The sequence below is a fragment of the Solanum stenotomum genome, chromosome 12 (assembly GCF_019186545.1).
Source record: "Solanum stenotomum isolate F172 chromosome 12, ASM1918654v1, whole genome shotgun sequence".
NCBI lineage: Eukaryota > Viridiplantae > Streptophyta > Magnoliopsida > Solanales > Solanaceae > Solanum > Solanum stenotomum.
The window spans coordinates 36,869,776-36,891,430 of NC_064293.1; the positions used below are offsets into that span (position 1 = coordinate 36,869,776).

A 21,655-nucleotide genomic window follows, 5' to 3' on the forward strand; every position below is an offset into this window, starting at 1 on the left:
GGGGGGGGGGTAAGGTGGGTAAAAAAAATAAAAAAATTGAAGTTAAAAAAATATTTTTTAAAAATAAGCTTTAAATTTATTTTTTCAACAAAAGAAAATGATTTTTTCAACAAAAAAATTATAATTTGAAGTTGGAGGAAAGTTTTGGAAAATGTTTTCCTTAAGTTTTGAAGGGAAGCCATTTTCCTTGAATTTGAGGAAAATGAAGTTATTTGAAAAATATTTTTCAAAACATTTTACCCAACCAAACATGAGAAAATTGGAAAACAATTTCCGAAAAATGTTTTCTTTTATACCAAACACACCCTTAATTTGATATTATTTGGTGGCAAAAATAAGATTTCAAACTCGTGACATTTATTTAAGAGCAACTTTCACATATAGCAAACACAAAATTCATATTTGTATGCTATAGCAAAGTTTGCATAATTGCGCTCCATAGCAAACAAAAATATGTATATTTCGCTATACATATACAAAAGAAAGCAGTTGTATAATCTGTTTTGTTATACATATACAAAAAGATCAATTGTATAAAGTGAGAGAGGCGAGTGAGCGAGCGAGATCTGGGAGAGTGACAAGCGAGATCTGGGAGAGGGGAACAAAAATATATGAATATATACAATTTTCACGCATTTTATACATTTGCGTTTTTGTATAAAGTGAGAGATGCAAGTGAGAGAGCGAGATCTGGAGAGTGGCGAGCGAGATCTGGGAGAGGGGAGAGAGGGGAATGAAAATATATGTATATATACAATTTTCTCTCTCTTTATACAAATACAAACGCATTTTATACAATTTGCGTTTTTTGTATAAAGTGAGAAAGGTGAGTGAGAGAGCGAGAGGGGAACGAAAATATATGTATATATACAATTTTCTCTCGCTTTATACAAACACAAATACACTTTATACACTTGCGTTTGTATAAAAAACGAGAGAGGCGAGGAAGAGAACGAGAGTGGCGAGCGAGATTCACCAGGAGAGAGGTGAAATAGCAACAGTTTGCTATGAGATACAATTAAATCAAACTATATTTATAACATTTAATTTGAATTAATCGTTTGCTGTTATATACAATTTTCCCTTTATTTAACCCATACATTGCGTATTACACTCTATCGTCTAATGTCTTCCTTATCTTATGCCGCCAGAGTTTATTCTCTTCACTCATGCTTCTCTTGTATTCAGAAGATTAATCCTCCGGCAGTAATAAATTCCAATTCAAGAAAAATTAAAATTACGAATTTATAAAGTTCAAATTTTTGAATCCTACTCAGATTAAAACTAAATATCCATTCAAAGTTGGAAACGGAGGTACTTGAAATTTAATTTATGAATTTTAAATTCTAGTCTTTTTGAATAATTGAATTCTATATTAATTCTTTCCTTGTCTCAATTTATGTGCTATTTTTATTTTTTGAAAGTAAATTTAACAAATCTTTGAAGCTAAACTAGATTAGATCAACTCAATATTTTAAAATTAAAATTTAAGTATTAAAAAGTTACATGAAATATACTTCTATAAGTTATAACTTGTCCCATATCAATATAATTAAAGATTTTAATTCAAAATTTTCGTAATTTAAATCTTGACAAACAAAAAGTTTTTAAAATAGTCAATACATATCCAATAAATTTTTAAAATAAATACATAAGACAAATAGAAATTACTGAATTCGATCAAATTAATATCCCAAACCGTGTAAAAGAAAGCAATAATAGACTATACTTACTATGTTAAGAATTGTCAGAGTCAATGATTATGAAGCACGAGCCATCGGGGAATGACTGGTCCAAAAATGTTGAGGAGAAGTTGGATTCTTGTGTTTTTTCTTTCAATTAATTCTCTCCATTCATTTTTATTTTCGAATTTCAATATAATCAAGAAAGATTAGAAAAAACAATTAATTATTTATTTTTCAAGAGTAAAGACGATTAAGACACGTACTTACATGATTGGAGGAAGCAATTATGGGACCGGGGAGGAGAAAGAAAACAAAAAAAGGGTCCCTAGTACTACCATTTAGTAACATGGGATTTAAGGAGGGAATGCAAAATTTAGATTGAAAAGAAAGAAGGCTAAGGGTGTGATTGGTAAAGAAAACTATTTAGTATTGTAGTAACTGTTTTTCTAGTGTTTGGTAAGTAGAAATATCGAGTAGCATTTACATATAATCTTAGTCCATGTAGGGGTGAATAGGATGGAATGTCACTTACGAAACTTGTTTTTTGAAAGTCATTTTCCTGATTTTCCGAGAAACTTGTTATCCTAGTCAATTGAAAACAAAAGAGCTGGAATCATATTGAATAATTGGTCCCAGTTTGAGGAAAATCCTCACGGTAGTCTAAGCACCACAGATTATTCTGAAATTCAAATCTGAAAACCAATATTCCATAGCCATTGTTTTTATGAGCTAGCAACATGAAGTCTACTAGTGTCTTCTTGTTTGTATTCTTGCTGTATTTGAGTCATTTCAAATGTGATTCTAGGGACATCATAACTTCAAGGAACATATTATCAAACAAAAGGAAAACTCTTGTGTCAGCTGGACAGATATTCGAGCTGGGACTCTTCAACACACGATCTAGAAATTATGTTGGCATATGGTACCGGGTGAGTCCCAACACTATTGTGTGGGTTGCCAATAGGGACAAACCAATTCCCGTATCAGATGAAAATTTGGCTATTGTCATTGATGTGGATGGTAATCTCAAAGTGTTGGACTCAAAGAAGAACTCTTACTTTTCAACAGGACTCGTTAGTGCATCTTCTTCTAAGCGTACAGCAAAGCTCTATGACTCAGGAAATTTGGTTTTAATTGATGAATTGTCAGGCAAGAGATTGTGGCAAAGTTTTGACAACCCCACTGACACCTTCCTTCCTGGTATGAACATGGACAGTGCATTGAAGTTGACTGCTTGGAGGGTTACCCAAAACGATCCCAGCACTGGAGATTACACGTTTCGGCAAAGTCAAAGAAAATTTGAGTACAACATACTACACCAAAAGACGGTCCTTCGCTGGAAAGGCTCTGCTCCAGCTGCTTATGCCAAACACTATAGTTTCAATGAACTTCCCTCTCTTGTGGGATCAATGTTAACCAATTTCAGTTTGAATACAAAACGACAATATACCCCGAAATTGAACAAGTCACGGACTGATGATGTTTCATCTGTGCCAAACTTTAATTACACAAGGCTACTACTGAATTCCTTAGGGGAAATACAATTATATGGCTGGAGTAACGAGAGTACAGGGTGGTTACAAATATGGTCAGAACCACAAGGTCCATGCGATGTGTATGAAACTTGTGGGAAATTTGGAATTTGCAACAGTGGGTTTATGTCTCGGTGCAAGTGTTTGCCAGGATTTGACCCTATTTCTCCAGATGAATGGACGGATGGGACTTATACTGATGGTTGTTCAAGAAAGTCAGTTAGTGGTTGCAACAAGAAGACAGAATTTGACACATTCTTAAATATGCACTTTATGAAATTTGAGGATTCAGACATACCAGATGTGGAGACTAAAAGTGAAGAAGATTGCAGAAAAGAGTGTCTAAGAAACTGTAAGTGCATAGCATATTCATATTTTGAACAACCTAGAGCAGAGAGAGAAACTTCTAGCACTGTAACTAGTTGCTCGATCTGGACGAAAGATCTCAACAATCTTCAGGAGAACTATACTGGTGGCCTCAACCTCTCTGTCCGCGTAGCAGTTACTGATATTGGTACTTCCTTTCACAATTTGCCTTAACTTTGCAGGCCATACCTTGTATAAATACTATAAGATCAGTATCAATTTTAGACAAGTAGAAATTTTTCTTCATTGGACAACCTATATAGTCTGGTACAGATAATTTTTATCCAAACAGGCCTTCCTTTGCCAATTGTTCTCTCCACCTCATCCCCCCTCAACCCCAGAAAAGAAAAAAAGAAAAAATGTGAGTAAATCATTAAGTAGAATAATATCTTGTTCAACTATAATGTGAAGACATGGATAATTGAAGTTCATGACAAGAATATCTATAATTATCATTTTGCAGGAGCAATAACAAGGAGAAATTGTAAGCCTTGCGGCTCAAACATTATACCTTATCCATTGAGCAGTCAACCAAATTGTGGGGATCCTTTGTATTATAGTTTCTCTTGTGATGATTTAACTGGAGAAGCACGTTTCCAGACACTGAATGGCTCGTATCCTGTCATTAACATAAATAAGGAAAACAGAACATTTGTAATACAAGTGCGTGCAGAAAATGCTGGTAATTCATGTGATACCAAAACTCAAGTTTTATGGCTCAATCAGTCATTACCCTTTCATCGTATAGATCGGTGTGATGAAGGAAAATCACAAAACCTCAGTCCTGGTGGATTAAGAAATGAAATACACATCATGTGGAAACCACCACCAGAACCTACATGCAAAACTTCTGCAGATTGTGTGGATTGGCCAAATTCAAGTTGCAATATCAGGGAGGGACAAGGTCAGAGAAGGTGTCTATGCAATCAATACTACAAATGGAATGCTTTAGCAATAAATTGTACCAGAGGTATGTTAAAAGGCCAACTCCAGGCACCTTGTTTTGTAATCTATGCTTGACTACAAGTCTACAGAGTCTTTAGTTGTTAGTCTAATCTTTACCTGGTCCTTAGCATGTAGTGCCACTATTATTCTTAGTGCCTAGTAGTCAGCGGTAGTTGCTCTAGTTTTATGGTTAGTGGGTTGTTATTTGAACAGGAAAGTATGATGAAACGTACATGGTCTTGGATGTCTATATAAAGGTCATCATTTACCTTGAATAGATGCCACTGCTAAGTTATTTTCAGTAGCTATGTCTATTTTAATTCATTAAAAGCACAACATATTGTTGGCAACAGTCCAAAGATACTCTTAACATTGTGTGATATGTTCGCATTAAGCCAAACCCGCCTGATTTTTCTCAAAAGGTCTCACACCACCACTACACCTTATATGTCTTATTTTTCCTTTTTCAGCTACCAATGTGAGACTTTGTTCGCACACCCAATCATCTCCACTTCAAACTAAGTTTCACATGACTCATCACCTTATGGGCTCACCCATATCAATCTAGTATTTATGGCCACTGAAGCCCACTGACTTATTGTTTGTGTATACATTTCCACAGCTATGGGTAAAGGTAGTAAATCGGCACGTAGATGTGCAAAGACACTAAGTCGTGCCCCAAGCCACCACTCTGCCATATTCATACTCATCTTGCCGAACCATTGACTCTATATTAGTTGTTGGGCTAGAACAACCCAAAGGTACTCTTAACATCGTGTTGTATTGTCCAAAAGGCCCCACACTATTAAGAGTATCCAACAATTTATGTAGCTTTCTTTTCTTCTCTACTTTCACGTGGGACTTTGTTCACACACACCCAATCTCCCTCTCAATCGAGTAGTCATGGTTAACTTTGAGATTAATTGTGTATCACTCCCATCAACCGAGTATTTACGGCCACCAAACTACTGGCATCTTTTGTGTGCACCTTCAAAGCTACAGGTAAGGGTAGCAAATCCACCTGTAGATGGGAAAAGACACTAAGCCGGGTCTAATGCCATCTCCATACTCGTCCAGCCAAGCCACTGGCTTTGATACCAGTTGTTGGGCTAAAACAACCCAAAGACACGCTTAACATGATGTGATATTGTCCGCTTTGGGTCAAGCATGTAGAATTTTCCACAGAAGATCTCACACCATGAATAGTACAATTACACCTTATATGTAGCTTCTTTTCCTTTTCAACTATCAATGGGGAACTTTGTTTGCATACCTAACAAGGTGTGGATCACCACCCACAAATCCTTTTAGTTGTATCCTCCATTTTATTCGTTTCAATTTCGTTTGGTTCAGAGCATGCAGGACAAAGAGGATGGAGTGGAGAGAAGGCAACATCCTTGAATCTCAAAGTCCTGATTATTTCTGTCAGTCTAGCTGCTGCTGGAACTATAACCATTTGCTATGTGATTATCTACCATAGAAAAAAGGTGGCAAGAAGGAAAGGTAACAAATAGCACAAGCTTTTATATGTATGATATATATTGTGAATTTGCTGCTAATTTTGAACTCACAGAAGCCAAGAAAATAAGTTTGGGGAATGGGATAGAGTACTTGTCCGAGCGTGGAGGTTCATCTAAATATTTGGTAACCGAAGATGATAAGAAACGGATCGATCTCCCATTTTTCAACTTGGAAAGCATACTAGTCGCTACGGACAACTTCTCAGATGCAAACAGGCTTGGTCAAGGTGGATTTGGCCCTGTTTACAAGGTGGTGGTTCTCACATGTACATATATTGTTTATTTATTTATACCATTTTTAAGATCATCTTTCTAACTAGAGCTAGCTAATATTGTACGTACAGGGTAAGTTCCCTCAAGGACAAGAAATGGCAATTAAGAGGTTGTCAAGTCATTCTAGTCAAGGTGCAGAAGAATTTAAAAACGAAGTAATGTTAATTGCCAAACTCCAACACAGAAATCTAGTCAGACTTTTGGGCTACTGCATCGAGGAGAACGAAAAGATCTTATTATATGAATATATGCCCAACAAAAGCTTAGACACCCGTATATTTAGTGAGTCTACTTACTTTTCTTCTCAGAACTTATAGAATCTCTCCGGTTGGTTCAGTGAACCTCTAAATTTCATTATACATACAGATAGATCTATAAGGGTCAATCAATATTTATTTAACTAAACCACCTCTTAACCATTGTTCAAATAAAACTTTGCTTTGTTGGGTCATTATTATTACATTGGAGGGGCTGGTAGGGGGGTGGGTGGGTCGGAGAGTTTTGGAAAATGTTTTCCATAAGTTTTGAAGGGAATTAAGGAAAATGAGTTGATTTGAAAAACATTTAACCTGAAAATTGGAAAACATTTTCCTTCCCATTGTAAGCAAACATATTTGATTTCTAAAAAACTGCTATGTAATGTACCTTCAATCATCAATTGGTTTGGTTTTTGCTAATGTTGTGATTTTCTACTTGTTCTGCAAGATCATAGTGTACGCCCATTGTTGAATTGGAATATCCGCTTCGAAATCATATTGGGCATTGCTCGTGGACTTCTTTATCTGCACCATGACTCTAGGTTACGTATCATTCATAGAGATCTAAAAACGAGCAATATTCTATTAGACGAAGAGATGAATGCCAAAATATCAGATTTCGGCTTGGCCAGGATTGTTGAAGGCAGAAGTATTGATGCTAAGACGCAAAAAGTTGCCGGAACTTAGTAAGTATATATATATATGCTTTTAGTTCAACTTTCTGCAAAATATATATATAATCGCAAAAAAGCTTATGAAAATACAAGTACATGGTGCTAATCGGAAAATTGTGCAATCACCTGTTTATAGAGAGCTGCCTTGTTTCATGAACTAGCCCCTCTCAAATCTCCGATCAGGAACTCTTCATTGACAGTGTCACCGGAGCTAGATGGATCTTAATTACCGGCATGATATTGTTTCCCGGTAGTATCAAGTATCATCAACTACAGAATTTTCCCCAAGTTGTGTTGTGCCTATCATGGGTGGAGAAAATTATGTGGTGAATAGAGGTTAAATGTTAGCTATTATGAACATATATTTAAATTTTGTATATTTTTCGCATAACCAAAAAGAAAATTTACAAATCCTTGCCACAGGCATTTACTATTCATTCATCTTATCTTATCGCATATACATAGTGGAATACGAGATAACTTGTTCGTTTGATTGGGATTAATTCTCGTCTTGTGATATACAGCGGCTATCTTGCACCAGAATATGCATTGGAAGGACTTTTTTCAATCAAGTCTGATGTTTTTGCTTTTGGAGTGGTTGTACTGGAAATCATTAATGGAAACAAAAACTTGGATGTTCTTGAAGACACAAACCTCTTGGGTCATGTAAGTACCAAAATACTTTCTCTATTTAGAACATGTAATCTTAAGACATAAACGAAATGTGAAGATTGACATATAAAGTAGGCCTTCTGTCCCAATTTATATGAATATTGGGCATTGTTGATAAATCGAAATTAAATATAATTACAGGCTTGGAAACTATGGATGGAAAATAAGGCATTGGACATAATGGACCAAAGTCTAGTGGATACATTCAATGAAATTGAAGTAGTAAAGTGCATAAACATAGCACTTTTATGTGTCCAAGAAGATCCAGGTGATAGGCCAATTATGTCAAATGTGATAATTATGCTTGGAAGTGATCATAGCATGCCTCTTCCAAGACCCAATCAACCAGCTTATGTCACAAGGAAAAATTACACAATAGGAGCAAGCACATCATCCTCCTCTTCTTATAATTATAATAATTACTATAATTATGATTCATTCACTGGCTCCAAAAATGAGTTGACCATCACTGATATGCAAGGCCGATAAATATTATATAGTAGTAGTAAGTTTTGCACGATATGGACATGTTAAATACATATTCTAAGGTTAGTGTGAATGACAATATTTATGTAGTAGGCGGATCTACGTAGAGGAGAGGGAATGCAAGGGCACCCGAACACTCGAGAAGAACTTCATGTATAAATATATCTCGAGTATATATATGTACTCCATTAAAATCTATGTGTGTTAGCATATATATATTGAATGTAAATATAGTAATTTGTATATTATGATAAATATAGGGCTAATAGGTTAGGGTTAGCAGTACTATTGTCAACTATTCTCTTGTATGGAGCACACAATTGAAGCAGACATGTTGATGCTCAGCTTTGTGCTTATAGTAATTCTTGGATAGTACTAATACTTTGTACTGGTAATAAAATCCTTGTTAATCCTCTAAATGTTGCATTAGTTTTCTTTTAATCTCTATATATTTAAACTCTTGAAATTACTTATTTACTATAGTAACAAAGTAAAACAATTTATTTGTCTTTTTCCTCATGTTTTATCATGAAAGTTGTAAGTAGAATAACTACAAATTAAAATCAGGGCACAAAATTGACACCCATACTGTTATCCTTCTGTATCTCAATTTTATGCAGGTTGCAACAAAAGACATGAAAATTGAATATTGAAACACAGAAATGGTCCTATATAGGCCAAGTCAACTTCATAAGTATGGGCTGAAAAATAACATTTGTGTGCCAAAGTATATATACACCGCGGAGATATGGGTAATATATACTGTGGAATCTATAATAGGATGAAATAGCTAACAACAAATTGACAAATTATAGTAACGGATTCATCGATCTTTTTCAGGAGCTATGTATAAATAAATATGGACCACTGTATATATATAGTCCAAATGATATATTATATATGTACTACTATATAATAACGGCTATAAATAATATTGACATTTCCATGAGGAATTGAATTCAAATTCTCCATATAATGTCAGGGGACCTTTATATTGTATCGTATTAGTATTAGTTACAATTTTGATGATGCTGACAATTTCAGATATTCAAGGATTAAATGCATGTTCTATTCTAGATTAGTGAGGCCTTTATTGGTTAATATTAGCAATGTATGCTGTAAAGTAGTGAAGGTAGTACTTGTGATAAATATGGTGCCTACTTTTAATCTTGTCTTGTGAACCCCATACATACATATATATATATATATATTAATAACTTGTTTAATTGAGATCCATGGATATGTAGAGAGATTTGGTCAAAGTTTCACATTGGCCTAACCAGCTGTGTAGAGCCAGCCATAAATATACAAACTTATCAAATTAAATCCCAACAACCTATTTGCTCCATTCCCCTTTAGTACTCTCATCATGATCACATGCATCTTCCATTACCTCTTTGCCCTTTTTTATACACAACTTGCCAAATAACAAGAATCAATTTGGTCCAATAATTTTCAGTACGTACAAGGTAATATTATAGTCATTTATCAACTTTCATTATTAGCTTATATGGATACGGAATATACCTCCTCTTCGGCTAACATTTATATTCTCTAACTTTGAATGTATACAAGTAAACATTTAAATTTGTACCATATACTCATTATTTCCTCCGTCCCAATTTTATGTGAGGTAGTTTGACTCGACAAGGAGTTTAAAAAATAAATGAAGACTTTTAAAGCTTGTGGTCCAAAATGGATGATAAAAATTTGTGTGACTGTAAATCATTTCATTAAAGATAAAATAAACATTTTATAATTAAATTGTTACTTAATATAGAAATATATCATTTTTTTAAATTTATTAAAAAGAAAAATAAATCACATAAATTGAAACGGAGAATACTATTTTAGGGTAACGTGTTTGGATTTAATATCTAGTAATAAGTGGTTTTGAATAGTTCATTTGTGCAGATTAAAGATGAAATAAAGACAAATTAAAAGAATCAAAATAAAGGAAGAGCAGGTAGGTACATGAGAATGTGTGAAGAAAATGAAGAAGCTGCTGACAGCCGCAGCCCATAAAGGCATGTGTATCTTCTTCGATTCAAAAGTCTGTTACCAATTATTGTATCCAAATTTAATCCCCACAACAGTTGCCACTTTTATGATATTCACCGTGAAACTCGATTAAATTTGAATTCATAAAGTTTTATAATATAGTTGATTAAATTTGGATGGCGGTAGAATGTATCATATTAAGGGTAAAATGCTCTCTAATAAAGATGACTTTATATCCAAGAGGATTCGAACTTAAAACCTCTAATTAAAAATGAAAGATCGGTACTTACCAGACATCAATCCACCACAACTCTTGTTGGTGACACTCTGTCAAAAAAAATAGCCTACCACTTTATCTTCCCAAAACTGTGACCATATATCCAAACCGATTCCGTAGCGGAGTCAGAATTATATATGTATATATATACACTTTTAATTATATAAATTACTAGTATAATTTTCTGTCAAAGGAGTCCATATCTGACTACTAAATCTATGAATTATTGTTGTGTTATGAACAAAAATTATATTTATCACAAGAATCATCCAACCATCCTTTTAGATTCGTCGTGCCTCACATTCATGACACAAATATTTCAAATACATTGAAGTTGATTATCTAAATCTTCACTGTATATATCGCCTCAACGTAAGGTTCTTCACATTAAGGATTTGTTTTTTTGTTTTTTTTTTTTTGATGACAAGGGAAACCCGTAACCGCTACCCTTTGGGTGCGCACAGGGTAAAACCCCCGCTCCTATGCAATAGCTCGCAAACCACATAGGAGAGGTAACCCGCACTAGGCAAGCCCGGTGCGACGAGCTCGACCCAGAAGGCAAACCCCTTGCTTTCGCTGGTAAGGGGTTTCGAACTTGAGACCTCCAACATGGAAGTCCAAGCCCAAACCATTGGGCCACCCCGAAGGGTACATTAAGGATTTGTTATAGTAGAAATTCTCTATGTTACTAATTTATTTATTTTTAACCGTATGCTTTGACACCCCATGAGTGTTGTTGGGTACAGAGGTGTGAGGTTGGGACTACTGAGTACTTATCCATAATCCAATATTCCAATCCAAGCAACGCCAGGTTCCAAAAATCATTCATTCACATATTTTATTTATTTTCCATTTATTACGTGCAAAATAAATCTTATTAATATTTTAATAAACTTATCCATCAAAGTACATGTTAAATGTCACGTTTAAACAATTCAAAGTGACCGACAGTGCCCCCAAATCAGTCAAAGAATCATGAATGAGAAAACTAGCTATCTTGCAAAAAATTGCGATACTAATCGATGTGAATTTAAATTAATCAGACACGTTAGAATTTTTTAAGTAAATATATAAAGAGAAAGGTAGATAGGCACTGCATGTTAATGTCAAAATCTAATATTATAGCAACTTTTTACCAAAAGATTACATTAATTTAAAGAAAAATGAAACATTCCAATGACACAAGTGGATTTTCAAGTGATTCATTTCCATTTGTCGGTGCCCAATTATTTTCTCCATTTCCATCTCTCTCATCCATTTTCCGGATCCGATCACCCAATTCGGATCTCACCCTTCCCGGCGACTTACCCGTTTTCCTCACCGACGGACTCCTCCCTAAACCCGACCCGTATCCTCCATTCTCCGTCCTCATCGCCGGTGACCTCGATCTCCTACCGGAGCATTCCCCATTATCCTTCCTCTGTACCCGAGATTCCCTTCCGGATCCGGATCTCACTCGACCCGGAGACGGATCGGATCTTCTCGCCGGCGAGTTTCCAACACTTCTCTGAAAGGAACCGTTCCGGTACTTGGCCGGTGACCGCTGCCGGACTTCGTTAGCGTCATCATCAGCTGCATATCGCTTCTCTGCTACTGTTGCCGCCTCACTGAGAGTGCTGCTGCAGATCTCGGATACTTCTTCGGAAACATCATCAGGGTGGTTGAAATTAGGGGTAATGGGTTTCTTCATAATGTGATTTTTATGGTACATTTCTTCCATCGAATTGGAAAATTTCGAGATGGGTGAGGATTTTTTGGGACTATTTTCATTAGTGTAGAGTTTTGATTTTGGAAAAGTGGGAATTTCAGAGAGCACTTCTTTCACTGTTTCTTCCTCACTCTGTTGTGAAGAAGAATTTGATAGAGTTGGAGGTAGTAGTTTGCTGTTACCACTGCTAACACAACAACCCATTTTCGGTAGGTAAGAAGAAAAAACCCTCTAATGGAGTTAACAGCTACTTCATTGTATGACGGTGGTTATGCGGCGGCGATGTGGTGGACGACGGCGGTGATAATTTGGAGGGAAGAATGTGATTGGGATTTTGGAAATGGAGAAAGACTATAAAGAGAAGTGAGTCAATGAAGTGAGAATATTCATGTGAAGGAAGAAATGGTTTCCTTTAATATAGCAAAGGGGTGGCCCCAAAAAACAAATATAACTGAATTAAAACTTTGGTCTAAAAAATTTAATACTCCAACCTTTTGTTAATGATTAAAAAAAAGCTTAATGACTAGGATTCATATGTGATTATTAATTCATGATTTTGTTCCCCCAACGTCTACTTTTTAAGTTTTAGGTAGTATAACATACAAAATATATTAGAATCTTTAATTCTAAAAGGTTATCAAATAATGAAAAATATTATTAATAGCTTAAGTTAGTTGACTTTATTAAATGTCGAATTCTTTTCAATAAATTTTTTGACTCTGTCACTGGTTATTATTAAGGGTGTGCAAAAATAAAATCGACCGATAAACTAAACTGAAAAAATGTTATTGATGTATTGTTATTAGGTTAACAGTTTTTTCAAAAAAAATTATCAGATTATCGGTTTGGTATTGATTTTTAATATTGAATATTGGGTAAACCGATAACATATTAAGACTAGTAATTTACTATTTTTACTTGTACATAATATTAAATATTAATCTCAATGCCTTTACAAATGCTCATAAAATAAAAACAATAATAACAATAATGAAAAGAACTATACAAGTGTAACACAAATATAAATTAAGAGGAATATGGTTCTTACTTAAGGTTTTGACATTTTGTATAATGTGAAGTGTGAACTGAAGACTAAATGCCAAAGATAGACAATACTATAGTAACTAGTTACAGTATTACGTTATCGCGTCAAATTTATTAGAGAAGTAATATATTTATTTTATAATTGGTTAAACCAAAAACCGAACCGTTAAGGACCAAATCCGATAAACCAAAAAACGATTAAAAATATCTTATCGATTTATTTTTTGATTTAACATATTTAAAATTAAAAATCAAACCAACACATAAAACTGAACCGATCAATAGCACACCCTAGTTATAGTTTTGCCCCTTTCCTACCACCCCTTTTTTTTTTAAAGAAAAAAGCCTTTACTAAATAATGTCATGTAAAATTTGAAGTAAGGAATCACTTGCCAATTATAACAAAATTGTGACCCCAACAAATTGAATAGCTTACCAAGGTAGTGTTCCATCAGGCAAAAATAATAAATAAATAAATAGATAAACCTTGGTTATAGAATATGGCAATATTTTGTCCATTCGAGAATATTTTATCATTTTGAGGAATATGACAATTCTTGGGAAGAATTTTCCAGATGTCCCCACTTTACCTCCAAAATCCAAAAGATAAATTTTAAAAAAAAAAATCGAAAAAGGTGAAGGCAGAAAAATAGTGTAATTTATTTTGTTATATATATACTAACAAAATTTTAATTAATTGAAATGTGTTTATCTAATATGATGCATATGTTAACCATTATAAAGTAATAGAGTACATACAAATATCATTATTCATGTGTTTATCGATTTAAGTTGCATCGTACATTTTCCTAACTCAGTTTAGAAGAAATGATTATTGTTCCATCACCATGATATGCATGATCTTAATCATGATTAATGTTGCAATTAGTAATGTTAAGTGTTTTTGGTCTATATATCCACTTATCGCATGTGTAACCAGGGAACATATACATGTGAAACACGAAACTAGTGTAATGTGTCCATCCTGACGTTAATAGGCCAAAAATAAATAACTAATCTTATTGATTAAAGCAGTTTGGTTGGAGCTCAAAACCAATCACGCAAAAATTTGATTGTAACTATTGATAGAAAAATATGATTTCAATATTAGTGCAAATTTAATAGTCTAACTAATAATACAAAATAATTTCATATGGTCATTCTTCTAGTTCGGACTCCGACCTTGGGAGAAGAAATCTATTTCGATATTTATTTTTAGGAACATGCCCTTTCATTTTGATAGAATAGATTAAAAATTATGTCCTTTAGACGTCGGACTCGTCATTAATCCATGTCATTTTCAAGGTCAAGTTTTATGCCATGACGTATAGAACGTTGAATTTCAAAACTAAGGAAAGAAACAGCAGGAATTCAAATGCAAAAGAGTCCCCACAAATTTATTTATTTTCCCGTTTCATGTACACCTTTCTTCATATTTATTGACCTAAAACAAGGAAAAAACTTCCTTCTCGTGATTTTCATTAACAATATGACAAACGGAAATCAGTTAATATTCTAAGTTTTAGATCTCATCTCATCTCATCTAATTCAAAGATGCCAAATTAAATCAACTCGTATGATATATATTCCGATCTGTTGATTTCATATATATTATAATATACATGGGTAGATGTAACTTTAAGAAAGTCGATGGGATATGGTGATTTAGTTTTATGTAATTTTTTTCTTTTTCTTTTTTGATACGGTGGTTCAACTATAGGAAAGTTTCACTTTACTAAGTAAAACGCTCTTAACTAAAATCAATATTTCAGTAATTTTGGTTTATCTTTTATATATATATATAGAAATAGTGGTGCGCATCGGTCGGTTCGGTTCGGTTTTATGTGTTATTGGTTCGGTTTATTGGTTTTCGGTTTGTAAATACGTCAAACCAATAACATATTTCTTATCGGTTTTTGGTTAATCGATTTATGGAACTTAATGGATCGATTTTCGGTTTAACCAATAAGAAAATACTCATATATATTATATACACGATAAGAAAATTTTCATATAAATCATATGATTTTTCCAGTATTTGGCATGAAAGTAATAATCATAAAAGTAACAATCATTTTTCTTGCAAGTTTAGACACTACACATTCAAAGGAAAAAGTGTGAAAGTAACAATCGTTTAATCATTAACAATAAGACTAGTAAATTTAATATAATCTTATTGGGTTATCGGTTTAACCATTAACAAAAATCATAAAATCGGAAACCGAACCAATAACCCAATAAAAAATTTTGCAAAACTGTTTAAAAACCGTTAGCCCAATAACCCAATATCAATAAATCAATAGTGTTTTTTTCAATTCGATTTATTGGTTAAATCGGTTTTTGCACACCCCTATATAGAGAAAGCGTTTTATTAGGTCTTCAATAGAACATACATTTATATATCAGTCTTCATCAATACATGAAGTGGTTTAGGCCTATCAAAAAATCAAACATATAAACACATCTAAGTTAAATCTCCCATGTATTTATTTAAACAAATGGGTAATGTTAAATGGTCAGAAAATTAAAAAGTTTATAATATTCTTTTTTATTTTAAAATAAACTGTTCTTTTTACCATTTAATTAAAAGGTATTAAAGTTAAAAGGGTAAAAATGTCGAAAAAATAAAATAAAATAGTGTGAAATATGTTATTTTACCTTTCTGGCCAAAAGAATTTTTTCCTAAACTATTTTATAAACCATTAATATTAATCAACATGTAGTGAAAATTCCAACATTATAAGATTCTAATTACTTAATTAGCAATTAATGACACAATATGAGATTCACAATTTTTTAAGGATGCCTGTGTCTGTGCCTAGAATCTTATCAGACTTGACCAAAGTTATTTTGACGAGTGTTTCTCTAAATAATGAGTATTTTTTATTCTAGGATGCATATGTCTGCCTTTGGTTTTCTTATTCTATCTGACAATTATTAATTATAATCTCATTATGACAAAACCAGCAGCATAAGCTGCGAAACAATATACTTCCTCCATTAATGGAGGTTGAGCTTTCACCAACAATCAGAGAAGAAGAAGAGAAAAGATATTATTGAGAATGTGAAAAACTGAACTGTAACCAATACAATGTATGTGTATATATACACACTGATATAGTTCTCTAACAAACTCAACTAACTATGAATTGTAAACTTGTGACTCCTAACTAACTAACTAACTAATTCTGTGAATTGAACAGTACACTAAAACTAACTAATCTTATCACCCCCCCTCAAGTTGGAGGTGAGTTACATACAGACAACTTGCTCAATAAATTAGTATGCTTGACTCCAGTTAAGGCTTTAGTAAAGACATCAGCTAGTTGCGCATCTGTGGGAATGTATTGGAGTGTGATCAATCCTTGCTGCAGCTTATTTCTGACAAAGTGACAATCCACTTCTATATGTTTAGTTCTCTCATGGAAAACTGGATTCTTAGCAATGTGCACTGCTGCTTGACTATCACAAAAAACATGTATAGGTAAAGAACATTTTACTGATAGCTCATCAAGTAATCTTTCCAGCCATACTATTTCACCCACAACTTGTCTCACAGCTCTATACTCTGCTTCTGCTGAGGATAGTGACACTGTGGGCTGTTTCTTAGACTTCCAACTAATGGGACTATCACCCATGAGAACCAAATAGCCACTCACTGACTTCCTTGAGTCAGGACAAGAGGCCCAATCTGAGTCACAATAAGCACTGATAGTGAGGTCAGGCTTATTAGAGATGAAAACTCCTAATGTAGGGTCCTGTTGTAGATATCTGAGCACATGATAGGCTGCCTTCAAATGGGGCTCTCTAGGAGATTGCATGAACTGACTGAGGTGCTGCACACTATATGCTATATCCATCCTTGTGTTAGTGAGAAAGTTAAGTTTCCCCACTAGTTTTCTATAGTGAGTAGGATCTGATAGTGGTGTGCCTTCTGTAAGTCTCAGCTTTTCATTAGAATCCAATGGGGAAGTAGTAGTTTTGTAACCCAGAGAATCAAATTCTTTCAAGAGATCAAGAGTAAACTTCCTTTGGGATATAAGAATACCATCCTGTCTGTACAAAATTTCCAGACCAAGAAAATAATGCAGCCTGCCCAAATCCTTTATTCTGAACTGATCATGTAAGAACACCTTTAAAGAAGTGATCTCATCTATATCAGTCCCAGTTAGAATGATATCGTCAACATATACTGCAACAAAGACCAGGGAGCACCCATTCTTTCGATAAAACAATGAATAATCACTGTTAGAATGAGTGTAACCTTTTGAGTAGAGGCTGCTGGCCAGCTTGTCATACCACTGTCTGCTGGCCTGCTTTAAGCCATACAATGACTTCTTCAATTTACAAACCATATTACTACTGTCCACTGCCAGTCCCTGTGGTAATGCCATGTAAACTTCCTCATTTAAATCACCATGAAGGAAAGCATTGTTAACATCCAATTGATACATGTTCCAGCCTCTCTTGACTGCTAAAGAAATCAGAGTCCGAACAGTGGTCATCTTTACCACAGGTGAGAATGTCTCATTATAATCTACTCCAGCCTGCTGAGTGTACCCCTTTACCACCAATCTGGCCTTGAACCTCTCTACACTACCATCTGCCTTGTGTTTAATCTTGTACACCCATCTACACCCAATAACATTCTTCTCTTTAGGCAAACCAACTAGTTCCCAAGTGTCATTTGCATACAAGGCATCAAATTCCTGTGTCATTGCCACTTGCCAGGCAGGATTCAAAATTGCCTCTTCATAAGAAGAAGGTTCAATATCATGTGAAACATTATTGATCAACTGCTGACTACTAGGACACAGACTAGTGAAACATACATGATCAGGGTAAGAAATGAAAGATGTGAGTGAGTGGTGTGGATCAGAAGTGGAAGAAGACAAGTTAGGTATTGTATAAGTGTAGTCTTTCAGGTAACTTGGGGTGTGAAGGTGCCTAGTTGATCTTCTAGGTGCAAGTGGAGCATCAACAAGGGTAGAGGTGTTAGTGATAGGTCTAGGTGGAGACATAAGGACTGTAGGTTCAGTAGTTTGTGCATTAGTATTTGTGGAGACATGGTTAGTAGTGACTTCAACTAATGTGTCATCATTCAACACTTCATCATTAACAAAATTATTTGCTTTACTAGGCATGCAAGGTAATGTATCAGAATGGCTTACAAGGGATTTCAAGACAGAACTAAAAGTGGAACCAACAGGAGCAGTAACAAAAGGAAAAACAGCTTCATGAAAAATAACATCTCTGGACACATGAATTCTCTTGGTAGCCAAGTCGAGGACCTTGTAGCCTTTTGTATTGAAAGGGTATCCAATGAAGACATGTGGTGTTGCCCTTGGTTCAAACTTGTCCTTATGAGTTTTCAAGGTAGTTGGAAAGCAAAGGCATCCAAAACTTCTAAGGTGGGAGTAAGTTGGTGTTCTTTGATATAGTAGTTCATATGGGGACTTGTTTTGTAAGAGTTTAGTAGGTAGCCTATTAATAAGATATGTGGCTGTCAGGACACACTCTCCCCAATATTTCATAGGCAGTTTTGATTGGAATAGAAGTGCCCTTGCTGTTTCAAGGAGATATTTGTGCTTCCTTTCAACCACACCATTTTGTTGTGGTGTATAAGGACATGATCTTTGGTGTATTATACCTTTTTCTTGAAAGAAATTAGTTGCTTCAGTACTTGTAAATTCCAGACCATTGTCAGATCTGATAATTTTCAATTTGGTATGGAACTGATTTTCTATAAGGGAAATGAAGGCTTTTATGGTCTGCAATGCATTACTTTTGCATCTTAGCAGTTGTGTCCAGGTTGACCTACTATAGTCATCCACCATAGTTAAGAAATAATGGTGACCATCATGGGTAGGTGTGTGGTATGGTCCCCATAAGTCAATGTGAAGCAGTTCAAAGATTGTACTGGTTGTGGTTGTACTTTCTGGGAAGGGCATCCTAGTTTGTCTAGCCATAGGACATATTGTGCAAGTGAAGGGTTGTTTACTGGAAAAGTTCAGAGGTATGGTGGAGATAGTTTTCATTTTTACAAAAGGTACATGTCCCAATCTAGCATGCCATAAAAATTCAGTGTCATGAACGTGAGTAAAGTCAGTACCAGAAGAGGAATTAACAGCAGAACATAAAATATGATCAACAACACAAGCTTCTTTATTGATGGTATGAAAGTATTTTACATTTTCAGATGGACTTTGACATTTATTTCCAACAGAAGCTATCTTACAGTAGTTAAAAGAAGAAACGGGTTGACATCTGACATGAGAACCAATATTGCCATCTGCAGGTGGACAATTGTGACATTTTGGACAGAAAAAATACAGACCATTCTTGGCCTTACCAAGTGCCAGAGGGCTCTTCAGAGAAGGGCCCTGCAGTAAACAAGAAGAGCTGTTAAAGCTAACTATTCCCTTGAGTTGAAGAGCTAAACAGTGAACAGATATCAAATTGAACTTGAAGCTAGGTATAAACAAAACTTTGTACAAAGTCAGTGTAGAAGTCAAACAAACATCACCAATTTCAGTCACTTTAACCTTGTATCCATTTGGTAATGTAATGAGGAAAGGATAGGGTAGTGTTCTAAGGTTTGTAAGGGCATCTTTTGTGTAAGTCATGTGGTGTGATGCTCCTGAATCTATGATCCAAGAGCCAGCAGTTAATCTAATACATTTACATGACAAATCACCTATCTCATTTATAGAAGAATAGCAAGCAAGTATACCTGCTAGGTTCACTGATCCACCTGCCATGCTTCCTGAGCAATCAGATCCAACTTGCAGAGTTCCAAGTAGATTAAGTAGCCGCTCATACTGACTTTTGGACAGGTTCAATGGAATTTGTCTTTCCTGCTCAGTTGTTTCCTCACACTGGCCTCTATCATCCTCAGAGGCATGCACATTTGCTGCAGATCCTGAGCCCTTTCCTCTTGGAGCTTTTGTGTTGGTTGGATAACCATGAAGCTTATAGCACCTATCCTTAGTGTGTCCAATTCGTTTGCAGTACTCACAGAACAAATTTGACCTGTTCCCAGTGCTGGAATTTCCCCTGAAAGTATTAGAACTGCTGTTATTGGAACTGCTTGCACCTCTGCCTGTACCTCCTCTATTGTAGTTCGTATTAAAACCTTTGGATCCTGCATTGTATTGTGGTGACACAGATGCATTTAGAGAGGTGGATTCCAAGGCCATGTGACTAGGAGGCTTCATTTCCCTTTGCCTTTCCTCCTGTGACAAAATGGCAAATGCTTGTGCCATAGTTGGTAGATCAGACATCATGAGGATGTTTCCACGTACAGCAGTATACATCTCATTTAGGCCCATCAAAAAATGTATAAGTCTTCTATCTTGCTCAGCCTTATGCATCTTAGTTTTTCCACCACAAATACACACACAAGTGCATTGAGAATTGATATCAAGAGTGTTCATTTCTTCCCATAACTTCTTCATCTTAGTATAGTAACCAGTGACATCCAAATTACCTTGCACAAGGTCATTTATCTCCTTCTGTAGTTGATAGAGTTTGCAGCCATTATTTTGGTCATATCTATCCTCCAACTCCTCCCAAAGCTCCTTAGCATTATTGACATATTGCAAGCTATCTCGCAGATCTGGTGATAGAGAATTTAAAATCCAAGAGGTCACCACGTCATCACACCTTTCCCACTGCATGAAGGTTGGATCTGCAGAGTTTGGCTTCACGATTTTTCCATTTATAAATCCAGTTTTACTCTTAACAGATAAAGCCCTAAGAACTGCTCGTCTCCATGACCTGTAGCTAGTTCCGTCAAAAGCAACAGGAAGTAAAGCAGAACCTGCATTCTCTGAGGGATGCAAATAGAATGGGCTATTGAAATCCAATCGAGTTGAAGTGTTGTTAGCAGTCGCGTCACCTGGAGCGTCTCCCATAGAAGAATATGAAGGAGAATGCAATTACAGAAGAATTATGAAGATGAACTCACAATGAGCAAATTCGAAACAAAAAAAAAACAGAGGAACGATAGTGAGATCGTTCAGAGAAAATCAGGGAGGAAAATGTCGGCAAATCGAACTGAATACAATGTTCACGATGAGAGAGAGGAGCAGGAATCTCACTGCTCTGATACCATGACAAAACCAGCAGCATAAGCTGCGAAACAATATACTTCCTCCATTAATGGAGGTTGAGCTTTCACCAACAATCAGAGAAGAAGAAGAGAAAAGATATT

At 35.1% G+C, this 21,655-nt stretch overlaps 2 protein-coding genes across 2 annotated transcripts; one reads left to right on the forward strand and one right to left on the reverse strand.

Moving 5' to 3' along the window:
• Positions 1-2,264: 2,264 nt before the first annotated feature.
• On the forward strand, positions 2,265-8,800 carry LOC125848027 (G-type lectin S-receptor-like serine/threonine-protein kinase At4g03230). The gene is made up of 8 exons (XM_049527804.1): positions 2,265-3,731; positions 4,047-4,553; positions 5,882-6,031; positions 6,105-6,298; positions 6,393-6,603; positions 7,027-7,264; positions 7,777-7,918; positions 8,066-8,800. Exons 1-8 carry the CDS (start codon positions 2,423-2,425, stop codon positions 8,411-8,413), a joined length of 3,099 nt encoding a protein of 1,032 aa, XP_049383761.1. The 5' UTR covers positions 2,265-2,422; the 3' UTR covers positions 8,414-8,800.
• A 2,982-nt stretch (positions 8,801-11,782) lies between these two features.
• Positions 11,783-12,786, reverse strand: LOC125849296 (uncharacterized). The gene has a single exon (XM_049529357.1). The coding sequence runs from the start codon at positions 12,598-12,600 to the stop codon at positions 11,842-11,844; it is 759 nt and encodes a 252-aa protein (XP_049385314.1). The 5' UTR covers positions 12,601-12,786; the 3' UTR covers positions 11,783-11,841.
• Between the last annotated feature and the right edge of the window lie 8,869 nt (positions 12,787-21,655).